Genomic DNA, 24914 nt, shown 5'->3' on the forward strand with positions numbered 1-24914 from the left:
ACCCTTCATGTAAACGTAGCCACTGGCTACGTTTACATGAGCAGTTAAATCCCCTTTTCATTCCGAATAGAAGTTCAATCCTATTAAACGTTGTTATGTAAACACCTACAAAAACTTACATCCGAATGAAAACACGATTTCAAAACCATTCCGATGTCACTGGCCGGATTACTCCGATGTTCAATGCGATTGAAAGAAAATTGGACTCATGTATACACTGCTTCGGATGTAAGTTCATTCTGGTCTTTCTGAGCATGCTCATTTCCATTGCGCTCCAACTCCAAGGCGCTCATATCCAAGGCGATGAAATAGAGATGAAATGATGGGATTTCAAAGTATATGGTCTTTCGTCTGTAGGCTAATGTATTGTTGAGACATAGGCGGCTACTGAATGAACTGCCTATATTTTATGTGTCCAACAGATGGCGTAGTTTCACGTGAAATAACATGTGTCATGGCTTATATCACACCGACGGCAACGTCCATGTAAAACATTCGTTCGGAATGACCATTTCCCATGTAAACTCGCAGCAAAAAAACATTACATCGGATGTATTTTATTCGGAAGTATTTATTCGGAATGATCACCCTTCATGTAAACGTAGCCACTGTATCCGTTGTACCCTTCCCACCTGTATGTTTATAGGAGCAGAGAATTTGTGTACAAAGCTGTCAGAGAAGCTGCAGTCTAAAACTTCCAGCAAAGTCATCATAGCCCACATGCCCCTTCTCATCTGTTGCCTGCAGGTATGTGACAACACCATCAAGTCTATTTTGTTTGTATAATAGCACCTTTCATACCAAGGAAACCCAGTAGATAGAGCACCGGAGTCTGGTGTAATTTACACATCGTGCCTGGGTCAAGTTTTTGAGTATGTGTGGTGAAATCACTCCTACAACCAGCAATGTCCGTGTTCACCCGTGTATGTATTAATGAGCACGAGTATGAGTACCAGTAGGGGCGCAGAGAGAGAGAGGAGTGGGTGGGTGGGGAGAGAGAGGGGAGTTGCACCACTCGGTTCACACAGGTGTGAAACGTGTCAGCGTTCTCAAATAAACATGAGAAATTGCATCTGAGTCAGTCTTGCATCTTTTATTTTGGTGTGCCGCTTTTTCCACTTAGTTGGTTTATGAGTTAAGTTATTTTCAAAGCTGAGCACCCACTGCCTTAACCAAGGGCAGTTTACAATTTACAATTTAGGCATTTAGCAGACGCTCTTAATCCAGAGCGACTTACATTAAGCAAGAACAAAAAGCATGGGAATACATCACATAAAAGCATTTATCATGAAACATGCGTAAGCTAATCGTTTCCTAAGGAAGCGCACCTGCTTTTCTTTCTTTACCAATATCACAGAGACAGTTTGTTTATTTTTGGACCACAATTCTTTTATGAGACGATTCAAAGATGACCCAATGTTATTCTTCATAGGACCCAACTTCCCAACTTCATCCCTTAACAAGTTACTCCCTCCCCCAGCCCCAGACTGAGTAGATCTCAAAATACAGGTATCATCAATGATGTGATCTATTAAATCGCATTAACCACACTCTTTTGGTGTTCATATTTTTGAACGGGTAAGGACTAGTATACTTAGTTTACCAGATTACCAAGGGCTCTATACTAGGCCACCCTCCTGTTTTCACTCTACACTAAATATCTTTGCCAGAAATTAGCTGCTCTACAAGCTCACAACGCTTTGTGTTGCGACCCGCTGTGAGGTTGTAGATCTGCTATTATCGCTGGATGTGAGCGCCACAATAGGGACGGTAGGTTTCAAGTATTTATAGATTTGTATAAGAATGTTCTTTTTATCATGGAAAATTATTCCACCTTTACTCACCTGTGGGCTGTCCCTCTCCATGGTAACGGATTGTCGTGTGGCACCTGCTTGGGCCTCGCCGATCCTAGATTTGTACATACTAGACTAGTGCCCGGCTGTAGAACACCAAGTCAGTAGCGATGGAAGTTGGAGATCCACGCCCCACCCAGCTAGCTTGCAGAGTACCCTACCCGTTCCAACCATCTCCTGTGTCCCTTTTATGCCCATATATGGAGATTTCCGTACTTGTCACATATGGAGTGTTGTCATGTCAAAACAGGCCAGCTCCATATATGGAGCCTGGCCAGGGGCCCTGCTCAGAGCCCGGGCAGAGGCCTTTTGTGGCAGTTCTGGACAACTTCAAGTATTTAAAGATAAAAAATTAAAATAACTCACTTAATCAATGCAAATGCAATCATGAACCCTGACCTTGGTTAGTGGTATCATGACTCATGAAGTCTACTCAAATGTAGTAACTAGTATAATCTAGACATCTTTGATAATTCTGCATGTGGTTTTACACATTCTATACACACGCACACACGCACACACGCTCACACTCCTGAGCAACCTGATAAACAACCTGATAAAGCTGATTGTATTGTTTTTCCATATCTATTTGAACAGTTTTCATTACGTGTTTCATTTCTCAGGGACTTGGGCGTCTGTGTGAAAGGTTTCCAGTCGTGGCCCACTCTGCCAGTACCTCTCTCAGAGATTTCCTGGTGGTCCCCTCCCCTGTTCTGATAAAGCTCTACAAATACCACAGCCAATACAGCACAGGTAACCACCCCCACGCCCCACATTGGTGTGCATCTGTCACATTAAAATAGAGTTCATTTAAATAAAACTAAATTGACCTGTAGACTAGTGTTAAAGTAGTCTAAATGGAAATAAATTGACCCGTAGCCTGGTGTAAATTTAACCAGTCTAAATGCAACCAAATGGAGTCGTCTATTTGGTCCCATTGGGAGGCTACTGTAGGCTGCAAACTTTATTAGGACTAATTCCAAACTAGGGTTTTTGGGACCAACGGAACAGTACTGAACAATTGCTCATAATTGTGGGACTGTCCACAAATTTGAGTCAGTCGGACTCATGATGTGAATGAATTACCTAAACTACAAAATCAACCATTGTACAATTGTAGCCCTACAATAATTTATCTAATTATTTTAATGCATAAGATGTGAGTGGATGCATGCGTTTAACATTTGACATTTTTTTATCTAGACGATTCCATACTGTAACAGTGCAATTGACCAGATCCCATATCTGACAGAAATAGCCCAGAACATTTCTCTCGTGGCTGGTCGGATGTACAGTCGAATCACCATCCATGACAGTGTGTCCGCGTCACATCTGTGGCCCAATTCTATTGTTCAGAACATGGCATTCATTGACCGAACGGTGGCAGACACAGGGACAAATCGAAATGCAATTCACATTATTGATTGCACTGCAGTGCCTCGCAGAATGCAACACTTTGATATATTTAACAACCCATTTAGACCTGGTGTAACCTATACATTGTTATACCTTTCATGCCGGGAGCTGCCTCTGTGTCTCATATAGAAATAAAAATGTGAAGGTTTTCAGAAAAACCTAGTTTAGGTTATGTTTTAGAAGGTGTTTTTAGAATTGGCCTCAGGTCTAAATGGGTTATACTCCTTCATATGACAAATGACATATGACAGAAATAGCTGTAGAAAAAAGCGGAGATCCCGGCAACACTTAATAGTTAAAAAGGAGGAAAACAGAAATAGCTGATCTACAAGCTTGTTGCAATGAGGGGAAATTTAATAAAGAAATGGAATAATTGAAATGTTGTATAATGACATGCCCGAAAAGTGTAGTTAAACATGAGATGCTTCGTAGATTCATAAAGTGATGCTTCTATAAAACATGCCTGTCTCTCATTTTGAACTGTAATGTGTTTCTGTCCTTCACATGCTGTGCTTTTTGTTATAAAGGTACCGGAGAAATCAGGATCAACGTAACCAACGAGCACTGCCAGCCAACCTTCAACATCCTCACCAACAGGAAGGATCAGCCTTCCATGTATGAGCAACTCAGAGACATCTCCATCGACAACATCTGCAGGTTGGACGCAAATTAAAAATATTCTGTCTGTCGGAAACAAAATGACACGTTTAGCATCAACAAATTGTTTTTTGACGGCCCCAGATTCCCCAGAGTCATCTCCCCATCTCCATCAGATTGTTGGTATCTTTTTGGTCTGTAAGTTGTTTGCATTAAACTAATTGTGTAATATGGCAGATCAGATGAGAGTTGTATTGCAACAGTATTGATGTTTGGTCAATAAATTCCTGGGCCATGGCTCAGTGGTCCAGGCACCTTGGCTGGTAATCCAGTCTGCCAGTGTGCCGCGGGTTCGACTCCCGATCCCGACGGCCTTTACTAACATTAGCAACTGTTTTTAATTGATTATTTTCAAATCAAGTATTAGCTGATCTCAATCTCCACCTCTCTCAGATGTCTCAAGGCCGGTCTGACCATGGATCCTGTGATAGTGGAGGCCTTTCTGGCCAGTTTGTCCAATCGTCTCTACATCTCACAGGAGAATGACAAGTGAGTGACATCTCTTTCTCTCTTTTAGACCAAAATAAACCTGTATAGTCAGTCACCCTCGGAATTCTAATCAATGTCCACATTTGACATTGATTGGGAGTCACTCTACAAAAGTCCCTTTTTCCTGCCACAGGGAGGCCCATCTGATTCCCGACCACACCATCAGAGGGCTGGGTCACATCGCTGTGGCTCTGAGGGACACGCCCAAGGTCATGGAACCCATCTTGCAGATCCTCCAGCAGAAGTTCTGCCAGCCAACCTCGCCGCTGGACGTGCTCATCATAGACCAGCTGGGTTGCATGGTTATCACCGGAAACGTGAGTTTTGTGGGGGCGTGCGCACTCGCGCGCACACACACACACACACACACACACACACACACACACACACACACACACACACACACACACACACACACACACACACACACACACACACACACACACACACACACACACACACACACACACACACACAGTCTTACCACTTCCCTTTTGCTTCCCTTCAGCAATACATCTACCAGGAGGTGTGGAATCTTTTCCAGCAGATCAGTGTGAAGGCCAGCTCGGTGGTTTATTCGGCCACTAAAGACTACAGAGACCATGGCTACAGGTCAGGATATGATATAGCATTAGTATGAGCAGAAATACTGTTGATACTAACTAACTAACATCATGATGTACTGTTATGTGCTAAACGGTGTGTGTGTGTCTCTTTCCCTCTAAGGCACTGCTCCCTGGCTGTGATAAATGCCCTGGCCAATATCGCAGCCAACCTGCAGGTGGAGCCACTGGTGGACGAGCTGATGGTGAACCTGCTGGAATTGTTTGTCCAGCTGGGCCTGGAAGGAAAGAGGGCCAGTGAGAGGGCCTCAGACAAAGGGCCAGCCCTTAAGGTATACTGTAGCGTAGTACGCTAGTTCTCAACACCCCTGGTTTCCAGGGGTCCCTAGTTAATAATTGATAGTTAGAAAAACAAATGGGCCCTTTTAGGTCTGTAACTCAGAGAGTGATACAGTGTACAAAATTTACAAATGAACTTGGTTCCATTTGTAACTGGGGGTCTTTGAAAAAAACAAAAAAAACAACACTGTAGCATTACATGCATGCATGCATGTACTACTGAATGTCATTTCTGATTCCTCGTCTGTCTTTATGTAATCTCTCAGGCATCAAGTAGTGCTGGAAACCTTGGTGTCCTCATCCCAGTCATTGCTGTGGTAAGTAGGAATTGTATATGTTTACTGTAGGAGTGTAGGTAACCACCCCTCGCCCCCTAAAATGTTATTTTTGTGTGCTTGGTGTTGAAATACAACACTGTTAGAAAATCTACAGGAGAATCTGAGTGGTTAATGGTGAATCTGGGCTCTTAGTTATTATTTAACTCCATGGTCAAATATTTACCCTCCCCGCTGGTGTACACAGCATCGGTGTCATAGGGTTGGTGATTCTTTTCTCCCTTTTTTGTAAAGTTTTTATTAGATACATTGTATGACAAGTGACAACACATTTCTATAGTAAGTTAACATTAGTTCTGTGCATAATGTGTACAGAAGAGTGTTCATTGCTGAGTTAAATCAGTTGAATGATGAAAATAGTATTTCCATCAAAAGGCCAAGTACACAAATTGTTCTTTCATAATATCTGTAACAAAACAAATGTTTTTTCTAGTGGATCTTAACCTCTTTCTTTACTCTCATTGTTTATATTACATATATTATAGGGGTGTAACGATATAGTAACTATCGATATTTTAATTAAAAAAAGTATATCGAAATGTAAATGTCAAATATCGTTTAAAATGGTGATAATCGGTATCGAATCGTTTTGCTATGTAAATAAATAAAACCTGCACTATCTACAAGTTTCACACATATTTAATATATTTGCTAAATAGTTAGTGTATTGATTTCAAATCATCGTATCGCCATAAGGAACCAATATCGTCCATTTATCGTGATACGTATCGTATCGCGGTTAAAATGTATCATTACACCCCTAATATATTACATTGATTACAGAATCACATTGCAACATAAGTGCTCTTGCAGACATAAAAGATCAGGATTTTAGTATACTGGCCTCATAGCTAGAGAGGAACATTAACAGATAGCAAATAAGAAGCATTTTCGGGCTCACTCAGCCAAATATTTACAGAGACCATTTCTATGTAAAAGAGGAAAAGTATTTATGAAAAGTCTTTAGACATAAAAGTGCATGTGATGATGATACATTTCCAAACTGCACCTGTTGAGTTGAGTGTCATGTAAAACGATTGTACCGTGGCTCTTTAGAACCAAGGCTGAATACATTGCATGAATCATAGAATTTGCGGGAACTATTAGGGGTGTATTAGCTGGACTCCTGGGTAGGACTGTCACAATTATTACATAATAATCGCCTAATCGTAATTATTTGAGATAATCGCAATTATTTCGCACATTTTCAAAAATAGTGGAAATAGATCTGTGATGTGTTGTGAGCTTGCAGATTAGCAATTCCCACCATTAATGTTTTTCTTTAGACGATATTGATGGTATATTTAGGTTATTTGTCAAACTTCAAAGCCTAAATGCCAAACGGAAATGTATTTTGTATTCATATGTTCCAGTGTTTCAACGACAGAAACACAATTCAATCATTAATCTCAATTATTTGTGTGACACAATTAATCGTCATGTAAAATGTCCTAATCGTGACAGACGTTTTTAGTTTTGCGAGGGGTCGGCCACCCGGCCCATGAAAACAAGGCACTCTGTGCGGTGCTCGTAGATGAGGAAGAGGAAGGGCCTGTCCACCACGAAGCGGATCTGAGAGGAGAGCGGCATGAAACCCACCTGGGTCAGAGCCGCGGCCTCTGTCCCCTCCTCGTTCACCGTGATGGTCCCCTGGTGTTTCAGCTGGATGGGCACACAATGGGGAGACGTGTTTGATGGATTGAAGTTCACATGAAGAAATGGACAAGGTGTCCATCCATGGCTGTGATTCACAACCATCGATGGACAACTTGTGAATGATCCACTGTCTTTCTGTTTTTAACAGTTCTCTTCACATTTGATTTGGTTATGGTTTATTGAGAGAATGGTTGATTTAGAGTTAACTATACCTACCAAATTAATGCCGATCTTTTCCGTGGATATCCCAGTAAAGTCTCCATTCTGCTCAAACAGGTCTGTCAGACCCATCTCCTTCAGATTGTCAATGAGGTTATAATTCTGCTCCAATTTAAATCTGGGGAACACCACTTCACGAGTCCTAACAGAGGAAGAGACAGAATAGACAGAATTGGACAAAATCTAATATTATGATATTTTTGATAATGTAATACCAAATACCTTGCTTCATAGCGATATTGTGGAGATGACTATTGCTTTCACAAAATATTTACACAATGTGATCAGCAGTAATACCTACGTTTACATATAACTAAGTTATAACTTATGCTTGATATCACAATATTACCATATTCAAAATCCCAGATGATATCTAGTCTCATCACAATATTGATATAATAATGATATATCGCCCAGCCTTAAGTCAGAATATATGTCTATTTTCGATCTGTTAATGCCAAGGACTCAGGATCTCAGTTATACCATACCATCTTCATGGAGTGATTTGCCTCACCATGGACCCTTCTCTCAAAATTGTATGTATGTGGTCATATAATAGTTCAGTACAGAGTGTCCTGCTGACCTGTTTGTCATGTTGTTTAGCCACTTGTTGACCACAGTGGGGGAGATCTCCTGCTCCAATTTCCTCATGTCGGAGATTTTCCTGGGCAGGGCGATGAGCATGCTGATGTTTCCTGCGTACGGGAGCTGAGATCAAGACAGTTTATTTTTACTGTACACTGATCATTTCTGTTGGCTATAATGAACTTGGAGAGAGACTTCATCAGAAAGATGCAATATACCCATACAATGGTCTACCATCAGTTTGAGACCACCCACCTGCAGGATGTCACACTCTAGTTCGTGGTCGGCCGCAGCCATGTAGTTCCCCTTGTTGGTCATCATTGGCACACGTACGTTTGTCCTCTCGTTCACACGGAAGTTGCGGTAGTAAGTCATTTCTTTGGGGAACTTTTGCTCCCATGTACCTGTTTCATGAAAGTAAGGGACATTTGATGTTCTGTGAGTAACCAAACAAAACTGGTCTACTGATGACCGACTGTTTCCTGTTTTGAATAGTTTGCAACTACAATGAAACAACAACAAAACTCAATACTGGTCCAATTTCCAACTTGTGCTTACTGCTTACCTTTGAAGTACAGATAGTTGAGCAGCATCAGCACCATGTTTGGGTCCACACTCTTAAGTGGCTCTTTGATCAGTCCTTTGGTCAGCCTTAGGATACGACGGTTGGCCTTGTTCAGAAAGGCTGGGTCTCCGAAGTCCACTGACTGTGGCTCGGCAAAGTAATAAGCCTTTGTGTCCGCACGGAAAGAATCTTTCAGTGCGACCTCTTTCTTCACGTAGAGGTCGTTCACCGAGCGCAGTGTGTAACCAAAGTTCCTCCGGAATAGACGGTGTGTCAGCTTCCTGAAAAGTTTGTGCACAGTCATGTTGTCATAGTGACGGCTGGCGTTGACAAAATCGGCAAATCCCATAGATTTGTAGAGCTGGTCATGGGTTCTGGGCCCCGCTCCCAGCGACATCATCGCCATAGCAATAGAGATGCCCGCCGGGGCCAGCAGGATGTTGTCGGTCTGGTTAACGTGGTTACGGAGGCTCCGGTACAGGCTAAAACCAAAGCGGGCATTGATGATGTTTATTCGCTGGAGCCGCGAGCGGCTGTGGAACAGCCGTAGGAGTCTGGCACGGCGGATCTTGGGGTCTGAGGGCTCAGCAAATATGTCGATTTCCGGAGCCGGGGTGGCAATCTCATCTATTGTGTCACCTTCTCTGAAAAACAGTTGCATGATTGTATCATCCACTTGTATGTTACATTTAAAACAGTATTACGTTTTAAAATAATGTTTTAAGATGCTGCATTTTAGTAGTGCATAAATGATCCAATAGCAGTATATTGGATATTACCTTAGATGTGTATTTTAACATGTCACTTACTTATCCTCATCGGTGTCCTCAGCCAAAAGCATATCAAAATCAAGATAGTCTTCATCCTCAAAGCCGTCAAAAGGAAGGTCGTTGGTCACAGTGTTCTCTTTATGGAAATCCAAGGGGATGGCCTCCATGTCCGTCACCCCTGCCTGGCTTCTGGGGTCCGGGTCAGGCTCAGTAAAGTGAGTGGCCAGGTCTTTTATCCCAGCTAAGGCTGGACTGGCCAGGAGGCACAACATATAGGAGACTTTGATGAGCCACATCCTGAAAGGAAATGGGCAAGAACAGAGGCTGAATCAGAGAACGACAGAGTAACTGGCCCTCAATGGCAATGACTAGCTTGATGATATATCTCAAACTTTGAACCCCAAATTGGAAAAGTAAGATTAACATGATACTGAAATTTGAATGACAAGTTAAAAATAGAAATGGCATCTGGAAATAAATTAAGTACTGACTCTAACATTTAGTATTTGGTAGCATATCCTACAAATTAATATAACCAATGTTTTTTAGGCACTTTTCCAGGCTTTTACTACAGCCCGTTTTCTGTGATGTCACTGACTGATGTTTTGGGGAGTTTCTTCACAGCTCTCACAATGTTTCTGTGATCAATATCTGTTGTTGTCCTTGGTCGACCTATTCAATGTACATCAGCTGTTGCTTTCTTTTTCAGGACATTCCAAGTTGTTGTACAAGCTATACGCAATGCTCGTGCAATGGCTCTGATCCATGTCCCCTCTTTTCTAAGCTTCAAAGTGGCTTATTTTTCTCCTAAAGGCAGCTCCCTAGTCTTCACGTTGGTTTATGTTTTCTAACACAAATACAGTCTAAACGGGCAAAGTCCAAGGCCAAAAGAGTAAGACATTAAGAACTATTTATTGTTTAATCACGTGGACACATCTGGGCAACAAGAAACACCTGTTAGTCACATGTTCTAGTATTGCTCACCTACAAATTGATTGGATGAAAAGTTGATATAGATATAGATACAAAAAATTGCTATAATTAAAAGCTGAATTTCAGATCTGTCATTTCATGCACATCTTTTAACCTCAAATTCAGGTCTCTTTCAGCTTACAATAAGAATTGACCTTGTTTTCCAATACTTTTGTATGGGACTGTATATACTGTATTGAATGTGAAATGGCTTACCTTGTGGTTGTTGTGCGTAGGCAGGAAATGTTGTATTGGTTCTGTGTGCAGATCTATGAGCAAGGAGTTGAGCATGGCAACTGAACTTTGATGCAAGCTCCTCCTGAACAAATAGGCCAGATCAAACATCGGACAAAAAGTGCTGTGACTAACTGAGAACTTGAACTCTTCCCAAATCACTTCATCCCTCCAGAATATTTGTTTTGGTTAATTGTCAAAAGTCTTTTAATCAATATCTTTTTTGGTATGTTGTCACATACATATTGGAGTTTGTACAATGGTCTTGATTGTTGTTTCACTCTCCTTTTGGAATCTCATAGTGCAGTGTGAGATGGAGATTTGAAGATGCTTGATTGTTCATCTCGCTGCTTCTCCTTTTTTCCTCAACCCACAGCTGACCAGACGCCTTCCGCCAATCAAAGAGGCCAAGCCCCGCCTCCAGAAGCTGTTCCGTGACTTCTGGTTGTACTCTGTGGTGATGGGCTTTGCGGTCGAGGGAAGTGGTCAGTCATCTTATTGAATTCCTCAGTTTTAACAATCCAGTGCCACACACCAATTTGTATTCCTCTGCTGTCGGGAAGAAAACACCTAACTCCAAATTTCAAGAAATGTAAAATATACATTTTTCAGGAAATAAGAAAACCTTATATTTTGAAAACAAAGCAATACTGCCTCGTCAACAGTTGGTGTTGTGACTATTGTCAATTACTTGCATGAGAGGGGGAGAGGTGGTGGAGTTAGTGGCGTTTGCAGACAGTTTAAGAGTCCAATGGAGTTAAGAGGTTTTGTCCGAAGCGTGTTTTACTACTTTACATTGGTTCATTATTTTCGACGCAACACAGATGTAAAGGGTAGCACTGATTTATTTATGTAAAAAAAAAATCAAAAACATCAAAAATGGAGTTTCCTTCCAACGGCAACGATATTTCGAAAATAAAGTGGGTTAGTGACGCCTTTAATGTACACATTGATGCTTTATCTTAAGTCTAATTTATACATTGTCATATGGCCGTATTGCTTGCCCAAAAGAAAATCTGTTATTTTCACCAGCATGAGGTATAAATTAGGATTTAAGCGTCATACTTTGCATGATAAGGAATGTTCTCCCTGTTTGTCGGTCTCTGTGCGTGTGTTTGTTTTTGTGTGTCTCTCTGTCTGTCTGTCAGGACTGTGGCCAGAGGAGTGGTATGAGGGAGTTTGTGAGATTGCTACCAAGTCTCCCCTCCTCACCTTCCCCAGTGGAGAGCCTCTACGCTCAGAGCTGCAGTATAACTCTGCCCTGAAGAATGACACCGTCACACCGGTATGCACGTGCGCACGTGTGCACACACACACACACACACACACACAAACACACACACACACACACACACACACACACACACACACACACACACACAGTCACACACACACACAGTCGTGCGCGCGCACACACACACACACACACACACACACACACCCACACCCACACACACCCACACCCACACACACACACACACACACACACACACACACACCCACACACACACCCACACCCACACACACACACACACACACACACACACACACACACACACACAGGCGGCTGAGGAAGCATCATATCATGAGAGATCAGTATACAACATTTTATGCAATTTCGGGCTAGTCCTTACTGTATAGTAATGAACTCATCCAGGGTCACAGCGCCATCTGGTGGAGCGCTCGCTGCCACAAATGCATTGTGAATGAGGATACTCTTAACTTGAAAGCCCTTTTGGCCGGAAACCACTGAGTCGGGAAGTACAATCTGCTATTTCCCACGACTGTCATCTAAACCACCCAAAACATACTTTTTATAAGCAAAATACTATCGTTTAGATAGACAAATCAGACGCAAATCAAGTTTGTTTTTGGTCTAAAAAGTGATTCTGAGACATTTACGTTCTAAGTTGCTGTGTCCCCCTGTCCTCATAGAAAGCATAAGCCAGCGGATTTTTCATTTCCGGTTTGAGACGGTTTTTTTCAACGTAACAGTGGACGCAGCTGACCACCATAATCAATTGATATTAAAAAGGCGTGATACGGCGTCATCGGCAACGAAAATGTAAATAGGCGTCAAAAGTCGGACGTCATGAACCCCCAGTTTGGGCAAGACTGAAGTGGTACTCCATATTTGGACAAATCCATATTTGGGCAAGAGTGACATAGAAGAAGTGATGTGTTACAGCAAGTCTGCTTAAAAGCACACTCGGAGAGCGACATTTACTATTTACCAGATACCGAGCGATCATCAGCAAGAACCCTGCCATACTGAGTCCTTTTAGGAGTCAATACCCGCATTGAGCCGCCAGTATGTCTGCTCTGTCTGCTTCTGCTCGGCTGCTGAGGAGTGCAGTGAGGACTCAGATGGTCCCCAGGGCCAATTTAACAGAAAAACCTGCAAAGCACAAACTTACTGCTGTGGAACAGGGCTTTGCGTTGACGGTCATGTTTGCTACCATCCTTGTTCCCTCTGGCTGGATATTGGCTAACCTGGAGAGTTACAAGAAGAAAGTGTAAAATGAAGACGGACAAGAGGAAAGAGTTGCAGAAGAAGACAGGAATATATGACAGAACTAAAAGCTTGTTTGACATCAAGAATATGTTTAATCACTTCACCCTCTCTTTCCAGTCTTTCTCTGTCTTCAACGCGAAAAGTGAGGATCCACAGCACTTTTCTTTTTGTCCAGATGTCTGTCTCTGTAGAGTAGACCTATCATCCAACAAATGTACAATACCATCCAAAATTAATAAAGATTAATAAAGAGAAATCACACTTGTGTGAAGTGAGGGGCGCTCTTATCATCATACCGTGCTCAGCCAATCATATGAGCACAGACAGACAGACATGCACACAAAGCTGTGCATAGGAGGGGCCCCACTTCACACTCTTGTGTGAAGTGGGGTGCCTCAAAAAAACTTTTGTACTTCACAGGGCTCCTTAGATTTGTTTGTTTTAAGCATCCCGGGGCGTCATGTGTTGGGTGGCATGAATAAGACAAACGTGAAAAATCTGAAGTTGCTTCTGTGGGCTGATCCCCCCCCCCCCTTATCCACCCTGGTTTGTTTCTTGTTACAAAATTTGATTATATTGGCCACATGACGTCTTATGTTGCCATTTAGTGCCCTAAACAAACATTAAAGTCCATAGACTACACACACACACACACACACACACACACACACACACACACACACACACACACACACAATGGTAACAGCGTTACATAACAACAACCTGTCAGATGTTCTTATACAACACGAAAGCGCGCAAAAATAATTGAACTGAACCACACTCATATCAGGCTCTCTGTCACACATCCCAGCCAAGCTCCACCAGAACAGGAACACCGGCGGGGACTATAGTAAACACACGCTGCGCACGCACACACACACGCAACGCGTGTGCGCGCGCACACACACACACACACACACACACACACACACACACACACACACACACACACACACACACACACACACACACACACAACCCTAACCCTTACCATGGCTGCCTGCATCATACCATGGTCGACCCTGCAAGCTTTTCTTAAAAAGTCCTTCCTTCTCTGTAAATCCACCACAAAATCAGTTTCTTCTCCTCCTTCAGCAGTTTTCCGCGTTTGTTTGTGAGTTAAATCTGTTAATTTAGCTATCTCAGTCAACCCCCGCTATGGTCAACCCATAGATGGGAACTTGCGCAGAAACCTTTAAACACCAGTTCTCATTGTCCAATGAGAATTGGACAATTTATTCCCCCAGCGATGGGATACAGGCAAGACGCTAACGTCATCAAAGGCCAGCTAGAGTACCCTGGCACTGGAAAGAAAACGCCCAGCAGGGCAACCTCAAAATCTGATTGGCTAAGGAACCTGTCAATCTCTATATCGCTCCCATTAATTTCACCTGGGATTCACTGGGGATTCTGAAGGCCTGACGGTGGAGATTTTTACCCGGAGACAACACAAGGAAATAATCTCATTGGTTAAAAAAAAAACAAGCGCTATTGTACCTGCACAGAATGGAAGCAGCGCGTCCAGCCTGTCTGAATGAGAGACAGGGCAATGATGGCAGCAAAATAAATATATTATATTTTAGAAAAAGAAATATTTATTATAAAATAAAAAATTCTGCATCAGGCAAGTGCAGGGCCAGCAGAGAAGGTCTTGCTGGCCCTAACGGCACACCACTGATTGGAAGGGCTAGCGTCCCTCAAAACATACAGTATAGAGAACATTTTGACAGAATCCCTGATCTTATATTACCTTCCTTCCGTCCAATAGCGTGGCCAGTCTTTTTTTGACTGGGGTGCCCCAAAAGAGATCTAGATTCAGACCTATGCAATCTCATTTTGTGACGAATCATACAGCACTAGTTGGCTGTCCAATTCATTTTAGTTACTCTTTTATTATTTTATGTTTTTTCTCAATTATTTTCAGGTGAGGCAGCAACTCCTATTGGTGGATTTTCTATTGTAGAGGAAATATTGACAACGCTTTGTGTTTCTGTCCCCAAGGCGGAGCTGAGTGAGCTACGATCTACCATCATCAACCTCCTGGATCCGTCCCCTGAAGGCTCTGCGCTCATCAATAAGCTGGACTTTGCCATGTCCACATACCTGCTGTCAGTCTACAGATTAGAATACATGAGGTACAATGTACAATTTTTAGCAACTTCAGCTCTATTTTATACTTTGTTGTATGACAGTGTAGTGCAGTGAAAATAGCCCACCTACAAGCTCGCAACGCATCGCTCGAATGACACGAAGGATTTCTTTCCCTCCTTTCAGGATGCTCCGTTCCAACGACCCAGACCGGTTCCAGGTCATGTTCCGATACTTTGAAGACAAAGCCATTCAAAAGGATAAGTCTGGTAAGGTTATGTGTTCTCTTCATACAGTATACCATACTGTCAGTTGTGGAGTACATGAGTAAAAGTGCTGTACTTGACCAATTCACACATTTTCAACCTATCTTCATACTGTATATTGTAATTGGTCCACACTAATGCTCATTGTAAGATGGCATAATTTCTCTTTGTCTCAGAGGAGAGCTATGGACAGTTCAGAAACCAGTCATCTATTTTTTTTATTAATGCAAGATTCTTTTTTATTTCTACATTGTGTTATTGTGCTACCTTAAGTAAAAAGGTCCTTCCACCACTGCATAGGCTTGTGTCCTTCTCTGTGTCTGTTCTCTCTCTCATCTTGTTTTCTCATGATGACCATAATGACCAGGCATGTTGCAGTGTGTTATTTCTGTCGGGGACAAGGTGTTTGATGTCTTCCTGCAAATGATGGCTGAGAAGGTAGGAGTCACACATTGCACACTACTAATTCATGAGGGTTAATATTGACTCTGAAAGTGTAAAAATGGACCCATAAGGGTTCACCAATCTCTATCTTTTTTCACCTCTTTAAGCCCAAAACCAAGGAGCACGAGGAGGAACTGGAACGGCATGCACAGTTTCTATTGGTCAACTTTAACCACACCCACAAAAGGATCCGTAGAGTTGCGGACAAATACTTGTCTGGTTTGGCCGAGACGTAAGTATTTCTGACCCTCCAGAAAACCTGTCAGCTTAGGACTGGGCGATGGGACTTCATATCAATATCACAATTATTCGAAATACAGTCATAATACACTACGTTAGTGACATCACAAAATCATCCCCTGCACTAACCCCTCCCCCTTTATTATACAACGACAGCTGTGGGTGCAGGTGGTGACCCACCAGAAAGCCAGTTATACTTAATTATTTTACTGCTAAGTACGAACATATATGTGAACGAAGTTCACCGTCCTTTCTATTAGTAACACCCAGCGCCCAGGACGAAGTTTTATCCAAAAAACGAAGTTTATTAATAGGAAAACCGATCGCATCGCTCCACAGCCTGGGAGCACCTGTTGCGCAATCCTCAATGTTTTGGATAAAACTTCGTCCTGGGCGCTGGGTGTTACTAATAGAAAGGACGGTGAACTTCGTCCTGGACGATTGGGGTGTTAATAACTGGCTGTTTGATTCGTTTTATTTTTTAAATACATTTTATAATATCAAAATGCTTTTATGTTGTTTTAAATCTCTTTTTGTGTGACCAACTTTTTATTTTTCATTTTACATCTAGAGCAACCCACTTTAGCTTCAATTACAAATGAGGTTTTTGTCCTGGTATTTGACTGTTCAACTACATCTATGTGTTAGATTCCCCCACCTGCTGTGGAGTGGTCGTGTGTTGAAGACCATGTTGGACATCCTGCAGACACTCTCTCTGTCACTCAGTGCTGTAAGTATGAGAAGTGACACCAACACCAAATAAAGAAGCATTGTGACCCGAGAGATGTTGGTTACAATCTCCAGAACGGATGCAGTCTTCCCATCTCTGTGGAGCTGCTCAGTAGTAGAGGAGTGAATATTTGAACAAAGGAAGAATTTAGACTCATTGAACTTCTCGTTAGAAAGACATTGTTGTTCTTGCTTACTGTAAATCGCTCTGATTAAGAGCCTCTGCGAAATGCCTAAATTGTAAAGGGGGGTTGCATAGTCTTATATTTGGGTATTTTCTGTTTTACTTTTTAAATGTATCCAAGTCAAACTAAACTATAAGCATGCACTGAACATATTTCAGGACATCCACAAGGACCCACCTTACTATGACATCCTAGACACCCCCTACAGGATCACTGTCCCAGATACATATGAGCTCAGAGAGGTGAGTTTGGACTTCACTTACACTCGTGACCACAAGAGGGCACCAGCCTACTGTTTTACACATTCAGAACATTTCCCTTTTAATGCTAATTGATGTAATGTATAATCTGCAATTCTGCATGTGGTCTAACTTTTCCATGTTGTCAATGAATGACCACCTAGAAGTGAGTATTTCATGTTTTGTTTTTTTTGCCCCTAAATAGTTTCCTATATTCCCTAATTAAGCACCTTCCGTAGGTATTTAATGAAAGTCATTAAGCAAAATTTGATGATCATCTAAACATTTCTGAATCCCACCGAGTCCTTTCTGTGTAGGTCATCACCAGTTGACTCTCCTTTCAGAGCATAGTGAAGGACTTTGCTGCTCGCTGTGGTGAAATCCTAAAAGAGGCGATGAAATGGGCCCCCTCTGTCACCAAGTCCCACCTGCAGGTCAGTGCTGTGGTTCTCAAACGTTTTAAGAGTCTGTATGGGACGGGTCTATTTGGAACCCCTTCAAGGCACCCTGGGGATCCGTGGACCTCACTTTGAGAACCACTGCTCTAGTGCATTTACCCCCTTGGTTCGGTTGGGCGAGTGTTAATACTATTGATTGATTGAAGTATTTATTAACAGTTTGCAAGATGGGTACATTTCACATGAAAGCACAACACAGCATACAACAGTTAAACTTGGCTGGCTGTGGACGAAAACACACACACAGACCCCTTTAATTCCGCACCATGATCGACATTGAATAAAATGACCGGGTCTGCCGTCAATCGTCATCAAGCAACCCCTCCTGTTCCCTTACTGGTGGTGTCACCTCAAATAGGGTCCGCTATGGGAGATATGCGTGGCAGTAATAGCCAATAGACGCTATTAGAGGGCGGCATGGATAGAGTTTGAAGCTTCTTTCTTCCATTTCCCGAAAATTAATGTTTTAGGACATACAACAAGGTTTACACCTAACAGCAACTTTATATAATTATTTTGTTCTATTGTGTGTGTGTGTGTGTGTGTGTGTGTGTGTGTGTGTGTGTGTGTGCAGGAGTACCTGAACAAGCATCAGAACTGGGTTTCAGGTCTGTCCCAGCACACAGGCCTGGCCATGGCCACAGAGAGCATTCTGCACTTCGCTGGCTACAACAGACAGAGTACCACACTAGGCGTGAGTCTCTCTCTCTCTCACACACACACACACACACACACACACACACACACACACACACACACACACGCACACGCACGTGCACGTGCACGCGCGCATTAATGAATGCAGGTAGGGTAGGTGTGCACACTCGCTCTCTGTCTCTCTTTCTCTCTTTTACATTGTTTTTGATGGTACTGCTGTTGGATTGCACAGACTAGCTGGGACTAATGCTGCTAGTTTTAGATAAGCGATGAAACATTACCCTAAAACAAATTAGTGTTTTCTCAGATGTCAACTAGCCTAAATGCTAGGTTGCAAAGTTAACATTTGTCATTTCCGTGAAACATTTGTCATTTTTGTGGAAGTGTTCATAGAATTATAAGCATCAACAGCCTATTTGTCAATGCCACATATTGATGAACATTTTTTGTAGACACTGGGAGCACTGAGTTACAGTACACTTTCCGTTTCCATTCATACTATTTGTCAGGCCTGGGCCATGGCTCAATGTTCCAGGCACCTTGGCTGGTAATCCAGTCTGGCAGTGTGCCACGGGTTCGACTCCAGATCCCAACGGCCTTTACTGCATGTCTTCCCCCCATCTCTCTCCCCATTTCCTGTCAGCCTACTGTCTGTCCCCCCATAAAAAAAAATATAATAAAGGCGAAAGCCACAAAAAAAACATTAAAACAAACTATTTGTCACATTAGTGAAATGCAGAGGACAGGGTAAACAATGTCCTCTAACTTAACAAAGAACTGACCTGTCCTACCGTGACTAGTTCATTGTCGGCGTCCAGCTGTATTGCTTATTAACCTTTGTCCAGCATCGATAGTTGTTCAACATTAACATTTAATGTGCCGTCTAGTTGCTTTGTCAAAGCCACGCAGTCTTAATATCACTAAGCATAAATGTCTTCTGTTCTTTATGTTCTTCATGTGCCTTTAAGTACATTGTTTTTGAGTATTTCATTTTGTATTAGGTAGCACCATGGTTTCTACTTTGTCCACATGTGCATGCATTAGCCTACTAGTCTATATGTGACATTATTTTGCTTGCTGTTGCATTTTATATGTTTTTTTTTGCCTGCATTATGTTGTATACATCCTTTTCATTTGCTTCATTTGTTGTATTTTGTCTTTATTAAAACTGCAACGAACGTGCCTACCTGGTTGCTTGGCTGGTTTACGGATTTGCTGGTTACCTGGTTACTTACCTGCAATGGACTGGTGGGTTGGTTGGCTGGTTGCCCATTTGGCTAACTGGTTATGCTGGTGGCCTCCTCCGCCCTTGGGGCCAACTGTGTAGGCTGCTTTTCCTCAGGTTGGTCAGCACTCCATCACAACGAGACGACACCTTCAACATAGAACAACAAACAGTGTTACACCTGATTTATACTTGGTTGCGCACCAGTGTCTTGAAGGTCTGCAAGCCCACACTGCGTCGTGCTGTGATGTATTGTCAGCTTCTAGATCGGCTATTGTCGGTGCGAGACACGTTGCACAACCAAGTATAAATCAGGCTTTACAGTGCACCCTGTTGACTGGTGAATCTGTGTCTCTGCTCTAAGTGGGCTCTAACCTGTGTTCTCATCTAGACCACCCAGCTGACTGAGAGACCAGCCTGCGTGAAGAAGGACTACTCCAACTTCATGGCTTCCCTCAACTTACGGAACCGCTACACTGGAGAGGTGATGTCTATTGTTGAACGTTATGATGATGGTAATACGTGAGTAGCTTTCTGAAGCGCTGAACATGGTCATTTTTACTTACTGAGTCGCTAATTCAGAGAGTGTGGCAGTTAAATGTTAAAAAATTAGAAACCACTGTTTGCTATAATTGTTGGAAAACTAGCTAGCACGCTAGATTGATAATTCACCACATGGCACATTTCACATTGTATGTATTTGATTTGATGAATTAAGACATTTGTAATTTGTATATGACATGGGAAACACAGCATGAGCAAATAACCCAGATTATGTCCAATTTATCCTTCTACCCTAATAGAAAGGGGGTACACATCCTTCTACCCTAATAGAAAGGGGGTACACATCCTTCTACCCTAATGGAAAGGGGGTACACTACACAAGCACACAAGCCGTTTATCCGTTCTCCTTCTCCTATCAAACCACTCCGTTAGCACACATCTCTCCATGCACAAAACATCCTGCACGCCACCCGAATCCATATGCACTACATCGCTTCCCCACAACGGACATATTCACTGTACAAATATTACTTTTGTCAGACACACTGTTATTGCGCAACATTTTGCTGTGACGCAAATTACATCACAACTTCCTCATTCCCTTCCGCACCTCCCCTTTTCACTGCACACACACACACACACACGCACGCGCGCACAGCAGCACGGTACAGCACAGTATGCTACAGTACACTAAGTAGAGTACAGTAGAGTACAGTACAGTATGGTAAGGCACAGTATGGAACAGTACAGTACGGTACAGTATTGTACAGTCAGTATTGTACAATACCGTATAGTACAGTATGGCACAGTTCAGTATAATACAGTACGGTCCAGTATGCTACAATACGGTACATTATGGTACCGAACAGTACAGTACAGTACAGTGGAGTACAGCGGAGTACAGCAGAGTCGTACGAAATTCTAGTTCCAATTATTTCACAGTATTATTGTGCATGTGTGTGTGTGCGTGATGTTTAGGTGTCTGGCATGATCCAGTTTTCCAAAGCGACCCACAACCAGTCAGACCTGACCAAGCTGATGGTCCATCTGACGACTGACGCTCTGGAAAGGAAAGACCCAGAATCCTTCACTCAGTCTATGTTCAAGATGGCCGCCCTGCTAATCAGTAACAAAGGTTTGATTGATTATTAACAGTTTGCAGAATTACAGTACAATTCAAGCTCAACTCAATACAAAGACTTAACTGTGAGTGGACGACCCACTAAAGCATTACACTTGTTTACAAGAGGGTCCACCTTGTTCAATTCATCGAAACATTTAGAGACGTACAAATATACACTTCTATATAGTCAAAGAACAGAACGGGAATTCATCATAAAGGAGGTAAAAAGGGAAAAGAAACATAAACAGTGAGGGGAAAAGGGGTGGGTTGGTGGGGGGGGGTCGATTCAGATTTCACGGGGCCAGTTTCGAATTGCAGCCGTCCGTAGGTGCCCTTTGAGAGCGGATTTGAAGTCAAGGGATTCACATTTCTTAATGACTGTTGGTAGGGCGTTCCACATTTTGGTGGCATAGGAGCGAAAATAATTTAGTCCCTTGTTTGTGCCGAATCTGGGTTGCACATGGTTTGTTGCACTCCCTCTGGTGTTGTGGGTGTGGACTTCGTTAACATTAAGGAAGTACATGGGTATCTTGGTGGTGTATCGAATCTTGTGGACCAGACCCATTGCAAGATGCTGTACTCTGTCTTCGACCCTAAGCCATTCCAGCCTATCAAAGTGGCCAGGGGTGAGGTGGGTTCGGGGGGTGAGGCCAAGTAGGAGCCTGACAAGTTTGTTTTGGGAAGTAAGCACCATCTTATGTATTCCACACTCCCCTCGTCCTGCTTCATTCCATGTCGACCAGTTCCACGCCACAGTCCATGCGGTTGATACGGGTGATCAGCTCATAGCTACAATATGGGGATGATCACACCGAGATGCTCAACTCATTCGCTGCCATCACATGTTTTTTTTTTTTTAAGATATTTTTTTTTTGCGGCTTACGCCTTTTATTGATTTTTTAAGGGACAGATAGTAGGCTGACAGGAAACGGGAGAGAGATGGGGGGATGACATGCGGTAAAGGCCGTGTCGGGTCCGGGAGTCGAACCCGCGGCACACCGCGACTGGATCACCAGTCCGGTGCCCAGACCGTTACGCTACGGCCTGGGCCGCCATCACATGTTTTGACGTGTTTTTTCCAAAGCCTACACTGACACTCGTGTTTTGATTTTTGTTTGTTTTTAGTTCTTCAGCTAGATGGCGCTCTTCGCAAACCCGTTTGACTCTCTTTCACACAGAGATCCAGGAGATCACGTGATCGCAAGTTTTCCTCTGCCGTTCGCTTCAGACAGGCTATTTTCAACAGACAATTTCCCCCACCCCTAAAGCACAGAGAAATGTATCAACGGTCGGGGGATCGTTCGTAGTGGAGATAAATATTCTGTGACTACTTAACACGTCCTATCTAATCCAACGCTTCACTGTCAAATACACTGATCTATGTCCTATGGTCTTTTCAGTGGTTTATGATAGATATCTTTCTTCACTAACGTATGAATGGTTCTAGGTCGCTGGGAGATAGATAAAGCTGGAAATTAACCGGAAGTGAAATGTCGCCTGGATGAAGCCCCTGTTGACTCTGACCGGACAATGAATAAATGAATGAATGAACGAACATTCATTATTTTATTATAAAGCATTTTTGTTTCTTTTTATGACATATCTTTCTCTTCCCCCCTCCCCCTCTCTGTCCTTCAGACTGTGATCCTCAGCTCTTGCATCATCTGTGCTGGTCTCCTCTGAAGATGTTTACTGAACATGGTATGGAGACGGCCATCGCCTGCTGGGAATGGCTGCTGGCTGCGCACAACGGAGTAGAAGTCCCCGTATGTAAACTGTAAAATGAGAAGTGTTGCGAGTTACGTTAACCCTGAGCAACCCCACAAATGTGTCCTAACATCCTACTATTAAACGAGGCAACCTCTCTCTGTCCTTCCGTCTTCCGTTTCTCCTCAGTGGATAGACAAATCGACCAATCTTGCACATGCTCATTGGCATCATATATGCAGGGAGTGAGGAAACCGATTTCTTCCCTTTCTCCAAATTTAAGACGTTTATTAGCATTTTTGTGAACTCCCACTGAATTTAGACTGGTGTGGGTGGAAATTGCCCTAATCTGTTGCAAATGTAGACCCCATGATTGTCACTGTCATGGAGGGTGAAGACAACCACATATCCCTCTGATTGTTTTACATACCGTACGAGTGTTTTTATTTTATTTTTTACCAATATAACACACAGGTGACACCTTAACAATACTCCTGTTCTTTTGTCTTCCTCTCTCCCAGTTCATGCGTGAGATGGCGGGGGCTTGGCAGAATGCAGTGGAGCAGAAGCTGGGTTTGTTCTCGGAGGCCAAGGTAGAGGCAGACCCTCTGGCCGCCTCCGAGGAGAGCCAGCCTGTGCCCTGCCCACCTGACGTCACACCTCATTTCCTCTGGATAGAGGTCTGTTACGCCCGCCATGCTTCACTTCCTGGTCTATGTACTGTAAGGCTGTACCCTAGCCCTGTTTTTAGGACTCGAACTTCGAGTTATTAACATAACCTACTCTGCCACAATGTTATATGCTTCACACACACGGGCAGATGCAAAAGATAAAGATCACAGACTGTATTTGTAGCAGTGTAGTCGTTATGCAGCTCAACCCCACCAAGCAGCTCAACCACTGAAACCAAAACAAACGTCCAACAAAGTAATTACTCACCTACTGCTGCAGGTTCCATAAATAATCCCAGTGTTGTTCAAGATGCATGGTTTTTATAATTGTAAATAATTATCGTTGCATGGTTTAGACTACCACTATGAGAGGAGCACGTAACTTTGGGACTTTTGTATCATAGTAGCTTGTTTACAACTTAAACGGACTTCCTGTGCACTAACTTCCTCTTCAAAATAATAATAATAATAATAAACTTTATTTATATAGCACCTTTCATACATAAATGCAGCTCAAAGTGCTTTACAGAGCAGAAAAGATAATAAAAGCAAAACAAAACAGCATTAAAACAGGCAAGCAGTTAAAACAATAGGACAATGGTACAAAGATAAGAACAGATAAAATAAGGCAACGACATTAAAATCAAGCAGAATAAAAAAAAATAAAAAAAATAAAGATCACTTAAAAGCAATGTTGTAGAGGTGGGTCTTAAGCTGAGCTTTAAAAATGTCTACAGAGGCTGCCTGACGAAGGTACAGTGGGAGCTTGTTCCATGCCGACGGCCCGTAGAAGCAAAAAGCTGCTCCCCCGTATTTTTTAGTTGCCATTTTTTTAGGCAAAGCGAGCAGGCCAGCAGTGGAAGACCTTAGGGGCCGGTTTGGGACATATTTAGGCAGGCAGTCAAGTAGGTAGGGAGGTGCGAGACCATTGAGAGCTTTATAGACAAGTAAAATAATTTTAAAAATCAATCCTAAAAACAACAGGAAGCCAGTGCAGTGATGCCAAAACTGGAGTAATATGTTCTCTCATCTTAGTTCTAGTTACAACTCTAGCTGCTGCATTTTTGACAAGTTGTAGTCTGTCAGTTGTTTTCTTAGGCAGTCCTGACAAGAGCGCATTGCAGTAGTCAAGCCGAGAAAAAACAAAGGCGTGGATTAGCGTTTTTGCATCGTCCAAGGACAAAGGACGATGACAAAGGACAAAGGCTCT

The 24914-nt window shown here is 42.7% G+C and overlaps 2 protein-coding genes across 2 annotated transcripts in view; one reads left to right on the top strand and one right to left on the bottom strand.

The window, feature by feature from the left end:
* Positions 1-24914, top strand: part of pi4kab (phosphatidylinositol 4-kinase, catalytic, alpha b) — a 58559-nt gene that overhangs the window by 8307 nt on the left and 25338 nt on the right. Inside the window, exons 12-33 of the mRNA XM_083783888.1 lie at positions 647-747; positions 2477-2606; positions 3797-3926; positions 4320-4415; positions 4549-4732; positions 4924-5027; positions 5142-5310; positions 5584-5634; positions 11030-11138; positions 11802-11938; positions 15170-15303; positions 15443-15525; positions 15890-15960; positions 16074-16198; positions 16855-16936; positions 17279-17362; positions 17704-17793; positions 18392-18511; positions 20091-20183; positions 21182-21338; positions 22965-23092; positions 23555-23713. Coding sequence (XP_083640014.1) covers positions 647-747; positions 2477-2606; positions 3797-3926; positions 4320-4415; positions 4549-4732; positions 4924-5027; positions 5142-5310; positions 5584-5634; positions 11030-11138; positions 11802-11938; positions 15170-15303; positions 15443-15525; positions 15890-15960; positions 16074-16198; positions 16855-16936; positions 17279-17362; positions 17704-17793; positions 18392-18511; positions 20091-20183; positions 21182-21338; positions 22965-23092; positions 23555-23713 — 2537 coding nt within the window. The remainder of the gene's footprint in view (positions 1-646; positions 748-2476; positions 2607-3796; positions 3927-4319; positions 4416-4548; positions 4733-4923; positions 5028-5141; positions 5311-5583; positions 5635-11029; positions 11139-11801; positions 11939-15169; positions 15304-15442; positions 15526-15889; positions 15961-16073; positions 16199-16854; positions 16937-17278; positions 17363-17703; positions 17794-18391; positions 18512-20090; positions 20184-21181; positions 21339-22964; positions 23093-23554; positions 23714-24914) is intronic.
* Positions 7123-9743, bottom strand: serpind1 (serpin peptidase inhibitor, clade D (heparin cofactor), member 1; the record flags this gene model as incomplete). Its single annotated transcript, XM_083784701.1, has 6 exons — positions 7123-7314; positions 7525-7669; positions 8111-8235; positions 8368-8516; positions 8678-9321; positions 9487-9743. The coding sequence occupies 6 exons, from the start codon at positions 9741-9743 to the stop codon at positions 7123-7125; spliced, it is 1512 nt and encodes a 503-aa protein (XP_083640827.1).

The sequence above is a fragment of the Protomyctophum parallelum genome, assembly GCF_964188405.1.
Source record: "Protomyctophum parallelum genome assembly, chromosome: 15".
NCBI lineage: Eukaryota > Metazoa > Chordata > Actinopteri > Myctophiformes > Myctophidae > Protomyctophum > Protomyctophum parallelum.